The 13,863-nt window shown below is 37.0% G+C and overlaps 1 protein-coding gene across 1 annotated transcript in view; it reads right to left on the bottom strand.

The window, feature by feature from the left end:
• Positions 1-12,981, bottom strand: part of CNGB3 (cyclic nucleotide gated channel subunit beta 3) — a 103,826-nt gene extending 90,845 nt beyond the window's left edge. Inside the window, exons 1-5 of the mRNA XM_069103478.1 lie at positions 12,801-12,981; positions 11,251-11,400; positions 9,121-9,333; positions 4,608-4,654; positions 622-708 (exon numbers count right to left, since the gene is read on the bottom strand). Coding sequence (XP_068959579.1) covers positions 622-708; positions 4,608-4,654; positions 9,121-9,333; positions 11,251-11,400; positions 12,801-12,981 — 678 coding nt within the window. The remainder of the gene's footprint in view (positions 1-621; positions 709-4,607; positions 4,655-9,120; positions 9,334-11,250; positions 11,401-12,800) is intronic.
• Positions 12,982-13,863: the final 882 nt, after the last annotated feature.

The raw sequence follows: 13,863 nt of genomic DNA on the forward strand, positions 1-13,863 counted from the left end.
TTCCTTCCTTCCTTCCTTCCTTCCTTCCTTCCTTCCTTCCTTCCTTCCTTCCTTCCTTCCTTCCTTCCTTCCTTCCCTCCATCCTTTCCTCCTTCCTTTGTTCCTTCATTCCTTCCTTCCATCCATCCATCCATCCATCCATCCATCCATCCTTGTTAAGTAATTTGCCCACCATCACAGCTAGTATATGGCAGAGGAAAGACTAATCCAGGTCTTTCTGACTCCAAATCCAGCAGCCCTTCCAGGTGGTGCAGTAGATAGAGCACAGAGTCAGGAAGACCTTCAAATCTAGTCTTAGACACCTACTAGCTGTGTGCCCCTGGGCAAGTCACTTAACCTCTGTCGGCCTCAGTTTCCTCATCTGTAAAATGAGGATAATTGTGCACTTATCTTCCAGGGTTATTGTAAGGATCTAGTGAGGTGATAATTGTAAAGCACTTAGTACAGTACCTGGCACACAGTAAGCACTATGGAAATGTTACCGGTGATGATGATGATGATGAAATGATCATTTAAAAACACTTAAATTACATCCAGTAAACATCTGATGAACTGACTAACTTTAAGTGGCTCCCAAGTTTCCTCTATTTCAGAAAGAAGAATTAATTATAAATAACTCACCTTTAATAACCTATTTGTTCTGAATATTGGATTAAACCCAAAAATGAAGTAAAGAGCATCGAATGGTATTATTGACATGAGATCCAGCTGTTGAAAGAGCACAGTTGATCATTATGTTGTGTTTATACCTCTTTATGAACATGGCTGGAATCAACATTCACTGTGTAGAAAAGATGTTCTATCACCAAGAATTGTCTGTAGGCCTCTATTCAAAGGAACTTTCCATATATTTGCAATCTTTAGAAAGCCACATTATCACCACAAAAACAAGAACTCTATTATGTTGCATACATGCTGTCCACTTTAAATTTATTGTGGATTAGCATCCATGAACCTGATCCTTTCTCAGTCACTGAATCCTGTGGGAAATTCTTTTCCCACCCCCTCACATTAAACAGCACAGACTTGAGTCATCCCATACACTTAATTTATAGCATAGCTGCTGACGCTTAAGTACTTTCTAGTGGTATTTTTGAAATACTGCTGGGAAGCAGCTTTTTGGTATGAAAATCAAACCTAGCCTTGGCTTTATTTGAAACCAATGAACATTCATTGCCTCCACTGTATTTTTATGCTGCAGCCAAATTTTTAAGTATTCTGAGGCTTGTGGATTATCTAAAACTTATGTTCCATTCTCCCATTATCTACCTTTGGACTGATAATTTACTGGTTTGGGTAGCACATTTAGCAGAGTCCATATTAGGGAAGGAAGAAGGGATGAAACTCAAGTCAGTCTCCTTTGTAAGCCTTCAGCAGCTTTCATAGATGGTCTGAAGGGAGTAGCTGCTGAGTAGCTAAGGGATCATTTCAGATTTTTCTTTTGGTCACCATTTGTATGGTACTTAATGGTTATTCAAAATCTGTTACATGCATTATGTCACTTATTCATCACAATAGCTCAATAAGCAGAGATACTAAGTCACTTGGGCAAAGTCCCATAGCTAGTAAGTGGTAGAGCTAGGAGTCAAAGGTAGGTCTCTGGAATCCCAAATCACTGCTCTTTCAATTATGCCTCTCAGTGTCTATCTGCTCTAATTACTCTTCCTCTTCCATGGATAATTGTAAAATATTATATAACACTTGCATGCTATCTTGGTGGTGATGCCTTACCTTAGACCTTTCCCCTCCCCCCTAGCTATTCTATTATCAGAGACACCCTCCCCACTTACCTTCCCTTTGTCCCCTCTTCTGACTCTCTCATAGCCCAGACCCCATGGGGTGACCTAGAAGCAAGACCTGCCATTGGGTATACCCTCTTCCTTTTCTTTCCTTTGCTTCTTTTTCTGACTCCAGTCTTTCCCCACCCCAACCCCATGGTATGACTGGGTAGACTACCACAGAAGTGCCTTCCCTCTACCTTTCCTTTACCCATCTACTACCAAGTTTACATCAAGGCAGCAAGTGGGAAAGTGGCATGAAAATTCACATGATTTGGATGAGATGAGATCCATCGCCTCATTGAGATGGAGGACCTTGACTAAATCTTTATCATCTACCTTGCCACTGCATCTTTAGGTGCTCTGCGTCTTACAATGTGGGCTGATTCTACATCCTGCAGACTCCCAGCACTGTCATCTGACATTATTAATGTATCCTAAGGACCCCTTGGTCTTGCCATCCACTCAGCCCTTATACCTTGCGAACTTCCAGATTTTACCATCTGCCATATAGTTGACTTCTCTTACATGCATTATCTACTCCAAATAGAGTGTGAGCTCCTTGAGAACAGGGACTATTACTTTTTCTCTTTGTATCTGTGGGACTTAGCACAGTGCTAGCCATTAAGTAAGAACTTAAATTTTTTTTTCATTCATTTAAAGTAAGATTGCAGCATGGTGCAATGAAAATAGCATTGGGCTGGGAAATCAGGAGACCTGGGTTCTAGTCACATCTGTTACTAACTAGCTGTGTGACTTCAGGCCATTAATTTCATCTTTTTAGCTCTCAATTTGATCTATTTTATAAAACAAAGGCATTGAACTATAGAAATCTCTAAGGTTTTGTACAACTCTATCAATGAATAAATGAAAAAAGTATTCATCAAATATTTACTGTGTGTCATTGCACTGTGTTACAGTCCATGGGTACAAATGCAAAAGAAAGATAGCTCTTCTTCTCAAAGAGCTTACATTCTAACAGAAGTTCTAACAACTTCTGTCTAACAGAGTTGGACAATACCTATAGGGGAGTGGTAGCCTAGGAAAGACGATTTGGAATAACACGAGGACTAATCCTCATATAACTTTGAGTTATAAAGCATATGTGTATTTTTATAGATATCTTACAAATAGTAAAGCTAAGTTACAGAACAATGAAGAGTTTTGTTCAAGATCACAAATATGAAATAGGAGATTAAGACAATTATCTGGGGAATTGCAACTTTGGAATAAAAATTGAATTTTTGGTCTGAATTAATCAGACTATTTGTTATTTATTAACATGAGTTACTGACATAACAATTCAGTAATGTAACCAGACTCCTTATTTTGCCCCTTAATAGCATTTCCACAGATATTATCTGTTCATATAGTAATTTTGAGAAGGAGGTGAGACAGCCTCACGCGCATTTTGAAAATCAGGGAATTGTGATCTGGAACTGTGACTTGACTTATTTGAGATCACCCTGTAGAACTAGTGGAGGAATCTAGGATTCCCGATAGCCTAAAGCTATTTCCACTGCCCTGCCAGACTTTGGTTCCCCGTTTCACTTGATGTGTGCAGACTTGGTCATAAAACAGGATTAGTGTCTACACTTTGCCATAAATGTAAGTTGGCCACAGATAGACTTGAATTTTTTGCTCCTTGTAAAATTACTGATGTCCCAGGTTACAAACGAGATATGAATATGTTTTAGTGAGTAGAACAAATAAACAAAGTACTTTCACACATACTTAGATTAAAAAATAATTGTGAAAGAATCTGGAATGAACTTTTTGACATTCATAGAGAATATGTATCTCTGATGGAAGGAAGGAAACAAGCATTTATTAAGAGCCTACTATCTGCCAGGCACTGTGCTAAGTATTTACAAATATGGTCTCATTTGATTCTCACAACAGCCCTATGAGGTAGGTAGCAGAAATGACAGGTTTCTACTAGGAAGTAGAAACTAAATAAATTATAAAGGAATTTCAATCAATGTCTAACTAATAAGGCTAACAAGGATCTTAAGCCCTGCTTTCAAGGGGTCATAGACTTAGGGCTGGAAAGAACAAGAGTTGATGCAGTCCAGTTCCTTTGTTTTACAGATACGGAAACTGAGGCTCAGAGAAATTAAGTTACTGGCCCAAAGATACGCAAGTAGTAAGTAAGATCACTGGGATTTGAACCCAGGTCTTGAGAATCCAAATTGACCACTATTTCCATTGAGCCACATGCTTAAAACTTTTTTTTTGAGGGATGGTGGGAAGAACCATGTTATCTGTTTCTTCTCTTTCATTCTACTTAGATAAAACAAATCTCAAGAAGAAGCTGGGGGGTGGCTAGGTGGTGCAGTGAATAGAGCATCAGTTCTGGAGTTCAAATCCAATCTCAGACACTTAACACACTTATTAGCCATGTGACTTTGGGCAAGTTACTTAACCCCAATTGCCCTCCAAAAAGCAAAACAAAACAAAAAAACAAACAAAAAAAGCTGGGAGTAGAAACTAAATTTATCTGACTTTTATACTCACATGCTGCTATGAGTCAGACAAAGCACACAGCATTGTAGGCATTTAATAAATGCTTAAAAAATTCATTTTTGATTCTAGATTTAAATATAGGCATGAGGTAACTTTGCTTAATATATATTAACCCATGTAATAAAATATGGGGCAATTGGTAAGGAGCAAACATTTTATATCTGCCTGTGGCCAATTCATTTTCAACTACGTGATACGTTTTATAAAAGGGTAGAATTAATTCTAAGAGAGAAGGGATTTTGTTTTAAGAAACTTAACATGAAAAGAGTGTCTGGATTTTTAGCGACTATGCAGGATACTAACCTTAAATTTTGTAGAATTCCGGTAGTGCTCTTTCAACTCCTTTGGTTCTCTCTAAAATATACATGTAAATGCAATATTAAGAACATAGGAATTCATATTTCAAACTATATAGCCTCAAATGATTAATAATAATACTGGACTCTATTTGGTTCTCTGCTTTCTTGGCCTGGCCTTTTCTGGGTGGGAGCAGTTTCCTGGCTCTCATTTGTTCTGGTGGGATTAATATGCAACTTCAAGAAGAGAGAGTAGAGCCCCTCCTTCCAATGATTTCCTGGACTCTAAGGTGCTTGGTCTGTGGTAAGATCAACAGTCTTTCTCTGTGCTGGTTTTCAGCCTGTCTTCTGGATATCACAGGGTAGTCAAGAAGTGCTAAGTCTTCTTCACCACTGCCCTCCTTTTTGCTGACTTTTGCATTTAAATGTATTCCCAACCTGGTCCAGATCCCCAGAGTGGTTCCAATCATTTGAAGGATAACTTGCATTTATTTATATAGCACCCTGTAGGTTACAAAGCCCTGCAAATACATACTGCCTTCGATCTTCCCAACCATCCTGTGAGGTAGGCAGAGCAAAGTCATCATCTTTACTTTATAAATGAGGAAACTGAGGATGAGAGGTTAAGTGACTTGTGCAAAGTCATAGAGCTACTAGTTTCATAGCTAAGGTCTGAGCCCAGGTCTACTGACTCCCTAGTAATCTAACGATGGACATGGGTCAGACTAGTTATTTAATTTAGAATAGTTATTTAATTTATAAATCACAGACACAAATCCCCTGATGGTTCCCAGTGCCTTCCTTTAATTTAAAATGATTGGGATGAGGCCTTGGTACATTTTTTATCTTTGTATCCACAGTTCCTAGCACAGACTATGTATGTAGATGCTTAATGTTTGTTGAACTGAACTAAAAGTTGTACAAAACTATAAACAGCCATCAGTGAATCTGGTAGACTGGATCACAAATGAGAAAATTAATTGCTAAGAGCATAAACTATTTCTTCTTTGGGGAATTTATTACTATTATTGCATAATACTATTGCATGATCATACTATACATCTAAACATATCTACATATGTTTATATAAACACAAACATAAGCATATAGATTTAAAAATACTTTTGAAAGTAAACGGATTAATTTTGTATCATACAAATGTTAGGAAAATTATGTTATACCTATTGTAAGGTAGCAGACTCCATAGTTTTTCCTTTAGGACATTTAGTTCCATAGCCTTTATCCAATCTCCAAATTTCATTGAAATCTGTCAAAATGTTATACTTTTGACTGAGCCACAAATTAAACTTAAAGTGTATCTTTGTACCCTTCAGTAGTGTGCCAAATCTGAACAAAATCAGTTATCCCCATGGAAAGCAGACATATGGGAAGTGCTGAGTGAGAGGAGAAGTTAAAACGAAGAGCTCACTTTCTGGGTCAATAACAGCATATTCAGCAAACTGTTTCCTTGACTTTGATTCACTGTATTGTCTATGGCCATAAGATTGGATATATAGGTTAAATTCAATTGAAAATATCCCTTGTGAATTTTTATGTTATATTATGAGATGAAAATTCAGCATCATCATGAGTGACATGTGAACTGGCAAAAAAAAAGTACTTTAAAAAATTTGAGAACATCATTTGGTGCCACCATTCACTAAGTATATGAACCTAACCAAATCACTTAGCTTTTCTGAGCCTTAGTATTTTTTTTAAACTTATAAAAGGTAGGCACTATCTACCCTATGAGAAGGCTATGAGGAAAGCCTTTGTAAGTTGTTAAGAACAATAGAAATTGCAATTATTAGCTGCACAACCCCTGGCAAATCAGCTCTCTGAGTCTATAGATTATAGAGCAGTTTCCTATCTGCATTAGCAAAGGGTATTTTCTTCCTGGGAGGTCAACGAAATCAGAAATCCTGTACAATTCCCTCTCTTTCCTTCAAATAAATAAACAATATGTTAATAGCTGGAAAGATAATACAAAATCAAGTTTAGTACTTGTGTAGCAATCTAAATGAAGTGGATCCTTGATCCAACAATAGTTACTCACATCTATGTATGACCCATATTTGTATAGTATTTTATGTTTCCAAAACTCTTTACCTGTATTGCCTCATTTTATCTTCATGTTAACCTATAATGTAGGTAATGCAAGTATTATCATCTCCATTTTCCAGATTAGGAAAGTGGAAGAAACTAAAAGAAAACTTCTATCCTACTGTCATCAAGGTATTAGGAAATTAAGGTTTCCTTGGTAGGATTCATTTTGACAGGAACTAGTACTGAGCATTTTATGTATCTTTCCCAAGAACAATCTAGTTTAAATATATACATCCAAATTAATTTCAACCCTGCAGATCATTAGATCAAAGTCTCTTTAATAGTGATGTCCTGGACTAAGTCACTTTAATCTCAGTTTATCCAAATTTCTTCATCTCCAGCAGCTAGGTGGAGCAATGAATAGAGCACCCACCCTGGAGTCAGGAGGACCTGAGTTCAAATACAACCTCAGTCACTTAACACTTAACTAGCTGTGTGACCTTGGGCAAGTCACTTAACCCCAACTGCCCTCCAAAAAGCCAAAAAAAAAAAAATTAAAGAAAAATTTCTTCATCTGTTAAAATGGAGATAATAGTAGTACTTACTTCTCAGGGTTATCATGAGGATTAAATGAGATAATCGTAAAGGGTTTAGCACAGTGCCTGGCACATTAACTCTATTTAAATGTTAGCTATCATTACTTTATTGTTAGTCATTTTCTCTGATGTTAAGAAGAAAAAAGCTCTTCTGATAAATGTTTGGAAAATCTTGCATCTTATATACCTGGCCAGTTTGGTGGCATGTAACTCGGAACCTAAGAACTACATGGGCCTCTAAATGTAGACAGAAGTTCTGGTTGTACCTTAGCCCTAAATGGTCTTCTTACCAGAATACTAGCAATATTCCTAGCAGTCAAGAACAACATCTTCTGCAATTTACTGCTTGTGTGATCTTGGGCATGTTATTTAATCACTCAGGACAAGCATTGTTAACCCTTTTTGTGCTGTGTACTCCTTTTGATCCCCACATAGCCTGGTGAAGCCTAGGAACTGTTTCTCAGAAGGTTTTAAATGCATAAAATAAAACACATAGGATTACAAAGGAAATCAATGATACTGAAATACGGTTATGAATTTTCTTTTAAAAAGTTTGTAGACTTCAGTTTAAGAACCCTTGTTTTAGGGTGTCAGTTTCTTCCTCTGTAATAGGAATGAATCGAAATATATGGCTTAGGAAATTCAGTCCATCCTTTAACCTCTATGATCTTGTTTGCCTTCGAATTATTTTAAATGAAAGAAAGAATTACGTGTCTTGTGACACAAAGCAAGCAGTTTCTACCGTGTATTAGTAACCCATGATAATGCATTTTAAATAGATCCTGCCGAGTGTGTTTTTGTAGGTTATTTTTCTTGGCTCTAACTCTCCATTGTGTGCAAAGGCCTCTTAGAAAATTGAAAATAAAAGCCTTTCCTTACTGATTTTGTCATTTTCCATTTGTCAAACATTGATTTCCCCCCCTTGCGTATCTAATGGAGGTTGAAATTAGCATTCTTTTTTGTTTGTTTTTGTTTATTCCTTATTTGTACACTCTCATCATCATTCTTCAAACTGTCAGTGAGCTCTGGGGATATCTTTGGTGAGTTAACTAATGCTCTGGAGGCAGCAGAAGGAACACATTGGATAGATTCTACCTCAGTGTGGACTTGTTATGCCACATTGCCTATTGTTGAGTTAAAATGGTCCTAAAATTATGAGATTTCAAAGTCTTGCCCCTCCTGACTTCATATGAAAGTTCTCTTATAGGGGGTTCAGAGAGACTAGAATGCCATTTATAGGTGCCCTTTACCTTTTGGCAAATGCTTTACATATAAACAGAATGCTCACATACCAAATAAGATTATTTGGATAATAATAAAATAAAAATAATAATAAAAATAGATTACTCCATGATCCGAGGCAAGGGTGGGCAAACTATAGCCAGGGGGCCAAATTCTGCCCATGGACCAAATCCTGACTGCAGTCTGTATTTGTATAGTGAGCTAAGAAAATATAGTTATCCCAGGTACCCCCTCAATCAGGAAAATCCCCACATAATTTTTTGTCACTCTCTTCATACCAGAGAAGAAGTCTGAATTTTTTTCTTTTTCTTTTATGGGGTGTTTACAGTACCTTATCGTAAACTTTGGGTTAAGTTTTTGGTCATAGGTTCTGTGTCATCTGCTGACCTTTGCACATCTTTGAAGCTTACATAAAACTCCCCCCAAATTTCCATTTAATTACTTATGCTGACTTACAATAGATTGAAATCATGATGGGGAAAGTCATGATGTGGAAGGGATAAATATATTTTTTTCATTTTCAATAAAATTTTATTGTACAGGCAAACAAAAATAGGCAGGACCAGATTTGGACCTCAGGCTATAGCTTGCCAACACATTGGCCCAATGAGTGCGAATTTTCCTACCATTTTCCACTTACTATTTTGTCTCCTCCTTTTAAAAATTCCAGTCGGGGCTGGATTATCAGCATGTCACTCAGGTATATGATATCACAGATGATGTCAATTACTAGCCAGTATCTCATGTTGCTTGGTGTTTGATAGGGAAAAGTCAGGCGCATTGGAAGAACCCAGCAGTTCCAGTTATAAGCAATGGTGACTAACAAGAGCCACAAGGCATAGGAGACATCTAGGAAAAACAAAACTAAATGAATAATACAATTGTCATAAAATAAACTTTATTGTTATCTTTTTCTTCTGTTTGGAATAGGAGGGGATTTCCACCCCAGAAATACAATTAATTGATATTATAAATATATATTAGCTTTTTAGCTCAATTCTTCATGTATATCATATATATATATAATATATTATATATATACATTCTATACAGATGTATATGCATATGTATCAGGAGAGCTTTTTTAAAAAAAGACTTCACAAAATAGCCTTATTTTCCCTTCAAATGTGGGAGAACATCCCTTCTATTTCCTACTACCTCCTTTAAAGTGGTTATTTACCATAGTAAGATCAAGGGAAATCCAGGAATGGCCCCTGGATAAATCATTCATTGACATGACTGTATTCATTTCCTTGTTCTGTTGCTAGACTACAGGAGAGCTCTGAGCTGGTAGGGACTGTCTGAAGGGGAGGAGACCGATACTGGGGAAGAGGTAGTCCATTAGTACTCCCGATATCTCCTCAGCTTATTGACCTCCCCTTATCAGCTTAAAGAAGAAAAAAAATAGTGGTTCATTTTTAAGGAATTATTGGCAATGTTAATGCAATAAAGAAGTGGCAAAATATAGGCGAAAGAGTAATAAGATTTGTTGCCAGAAGATTTGACCTTAAGTCTTGGTACTACTATTACTATTACTTATTACCTGGGTGACCTTGGGTAAGTCACTTTCTGTCTCTGGGTCCCAATTCCTTAGCCGTAAAATGAGAAGATTGGAGTAAATAATTTTTAAGAGACCTTTTCTAATTTCTTTTTTTGAGAGAGAAGTCTTAACTAATGATTTCTTTGGTCAGAGGAATTCCCATATAGCAACTCCTTATACCCTTAACTAGTCTTAAAAGAGTTGTTTGGGGGAATTATGTATTTAAGTGACTTTCCCACAGTCACTCAGCTACTATGTCAGAGTCAGAACTTGAATTCCTTTTGACTGTGAAGTTTATCTTCTATCCATTATATCATACTGCCCCTATAATGAGATCATAGGTTCATTGATTTAAAGCTGAAAGATTGCTTATCAGCCAGTTATCAGCTGGGTTTCTGGCCAGAACAGAAACAATTGTTATTTACACTCACTCTGAGCCATCAAAACCCAAACAATGACCAATGGAAGCTTGGGCTGGGATTTCTTGTTGGCCAATCAGTGAGAACCTGAGTGATTTGGGTTTATGGCTTAGTCAAATAACTCCATTTGGATCCAAATGGGCTTTATCAAAGCATGGTTTAACAGAGCTTTATTTCAAGAAATTTATATTCCTTTAGGCAGAGCACCCACATGTAAGTGTATGGTTCCCCATTTTGAAAGAGGAAGAAAGGAAAGGAAGAAGGGAGGAAAGAAAGGGAGGGAGGGAAAGAAGGAAGGAAGAAGGGAAGGAAGGAAGGAAAAATGGGAAGAAGAAAGGAAGGTTAAATTTTGCTTCCTAGAGAAAGGTAAACTCTTAGGTTAGGAAAGGTCAGAAACAAAAAGTCCTTAGTGGATCGTGCTGTGTCTTGACCTCTTAATGAGGAATTTCCTGATTTCCTCCCAAGCCACAATGGCTATTACCTCCTCCTCACCCCCAAATTATATTATATATCTTTTGTATAGGTTTCAAATACCTTTATGTGTGCACAAATTTTTTCCCTTGATAGTTTATACACATTTATTAAGCACCTACTATGTGCTGAGTCTAGAGGTACAAAGAAAGGCAAGAGACAGCTCTTATTCTTGAGGAGCTCACAGTCTAGTGATAGCATATAAGCTCTGTGAAGGCAAAGACTTTCATTTTTGTCTTTGCAACCTCAGTGCCTAATGTATCTGGCACCTCATAAATGCTTGCTAAGCGATTAATTATGGAAAGTCAACTTTCAATGCAGATGCCGCCTGTTTACCTGTTTGTGAATCTATACTGGTTGAAAATTTCATCTTCTTCAGATATTCTTTCAATGGGACTTTCCTGAATTTGCAACACAGCATGTCACAGTAGTGCTCTCCCTGAGCCTCATCTTCTTCTGGGTGGGGAGGAGGAATTGTAGTGGCAGCTTAATGTGTCATGAAAGAAGAAAAACATTTCTTAAAGGTTAGATGTGATTAATCTCTCCCTTCTCCAATACTTCCCATAGCTTTGAAATTAATATTCCTAAAGCACAGATCTAGCAGTGATACCCCTTATCTACCATCACCCAGTCACCAAAGGCTCCCTATTGGTTCTAGGGTAAAATACAAACTTCTCAGTAGGACATCTGAAGTCTTTTCACTATCTGGCTTCCTTCTACTTTCCTTTCATTCTTTCTCTCTTTATAAAGTTTATTTAATACTTAATTTATGGAATAAAAAAACATTTCTATAAGAGTATAATAAAAAAATGATTGCATTTGAAACTGCAAATCTATTATGTACAACTTGCTATTCCTTTTAAATATATAATAGTTATCTAAATTTTCTTTTTTCCTTTCTTTGCCCTCCCTACCTCCATTCCCCTAGAGATGGTTTCCATTAAACACAAATATATATCTGCATGTAAAATCATTCAATACATACTTCTATTTATCAGTTCTTCCTCTGGATGTAGATAGCATCTTCCTTCATATATGCTTTGTAGTTAATTTGGACATTTATCATAGTCAAAAGGACTTAGTCACTCAAAGCTGTTCACACCTCTTCACACTTTCTCTGTTCCAGTCAAACTGTTCTTTTAACTGTTTCCTATATGTGACATTCCAACTCCTACCTCTGTACCTTTAAGTGTTCACTCTTTTTGGGAATGTGCTTCCTCCTCACTGAGACAGTGTAGAATATTTTTTTCTTTTTGGAGGGCAGTTGGGGTTAAGTGACTTGCCCAAGGTCACACAGCTAGCTTTTATGTTACGTGTCTGAGGCCAGATTTGAGCTCAGATCCTCCTTACTCCAGGGCCAGTGCTCTATTCACTGAGCCACCTAGCTGCCCCAACAGTGTAGAATTTTTAACTTCTTTCAAAGAGCAGCTCAAGGGCTGCCTTCTACACAAGGCATTTTCTGACCTCCTAGTGATCGACACTATTTCTATTCTGAATTAATTTGTTGCTTTGCATATCTTTGTATTTGCTTGAATTTCTGTTCCCTGCCCCCACCTCCACAGTGAGAATATAATCCCTTGAGGAAAGGTGCTTTTATTTTTGTCTTTGTATAATCAATATTTGTTGAATAGAATTGAGCATGTATTGTTTATAATTATAAGAATTCAACTCTACAAATATTTTTTGAGGACATTATACGTTCCTAGTACTATGCCAAGAACTGGGGGTTCGGAAGTAGGTGGAAAGGGTGCAGAACACTTAGAGAAAGAATGATTTCTACTCTTAGGGATCATAGATTCTAATTATGGTCTATCTCTAACACATTTCTTAAGGTACATTTGGCCTAAATTTTCCTTTGTCATTCTACTTTGATGAAAAATACTTACCAGCTTTGGGACTGGTTTCAGGGGAAGAAAAATCACCCTCTTCCAACTTTTTCTTATAGTGGACTGTTCTTTGATGCAACCTTTTAACAAAGTCCTGGAGCTGGGTTTCAACATATTTACTAGCAATGGGATTTTGATGTGGCTTTTTTTCTGGACTAATTAAGCAAAAGAGAAAAGGCATTTAGAGACGGGCCAGGTAAGGGGTATACCAAAAGAAAAACACATATTCTCTCCAGTGGTCTGTATTTTCTTTAAATATCCCATTCTTTTTAATTTACCCTCACCCTTATTGAAAAAACTTGTTCTACTGGAAAATTTGCCTGAAACACTGCTGGACTAGTACACACCTGCCATTAAGAAACTGACATCTTGAAGTGAACAGCAATTAGGTTTGAACTACAGAATTTTAGAATTGATAGGAATCTTAGATTTCACTGTATTCAAACTCCTCCTTTTGTAGGCAAGGAAATTCAAACCTAGAGAGGTTAAGTTACCTGTTACATGGTATAGGCCATGTGTCTAGTTGGTGTGTGGCAGCTGGGACTAGAAGAACAGAGGTCTTCTGTCATCCAGTATTCCTTTCCCTGAAGTGCTCTGCATTCCTTGTGTTTCTTGGATGGCAATACCCCTGTGCAAATTGTCATCTAATTGTGTTATGAAGCCTATAAATTATAGCCGGTGTTTTTTCTTAACCTTTCCTTTGGAAAGAGGGATACATTAACAATGGGCTAATTCGTACAGGGTTTCTCCAAAAAGCATAATTTTGTAAAGTTTATAAGCTCCATGATTAATTATCTTTGTGTCTCCCTCAGCACCTAGTATAGTGCTTTGCACATAGTAGACATGATAGATGAATGAATGAATGAGAGAATGAACGATCTTTTTCTCTTTCTTTCTTTCTTTCTTTCTTTCTTTCTTTCTTTCTTTCTTTCTTTCTTTCTTTCTTTCTTTCTTTCTTCCTTCCTTCCTTTTGTCCTTCCTTTTGTCCTTCCTTCCTTCCTTCCTTCCTTCCTTCCTTCCTTCCTTCCTTCCTTCCTTCCTTCCTTCCTTCCTTCCTTCCTTC

Source organism: Petaurus breviceps, unplaced genomic scaffold (assembly GCF_028583685.1).
Source record: "Petaurus breviceps papuanus isolate PSGF00001 unplaced genomic scaffold, PetGlider_PUasm1.0 582, whole genome shotgun sequence".
In the NCBI taxonomy this organism is placed as follows: Eukaryota; Metazoa; Chordata; class Mammalia; order Diprotodontia; family Petauridae; genus Petaurus; species Petaurus breviceps.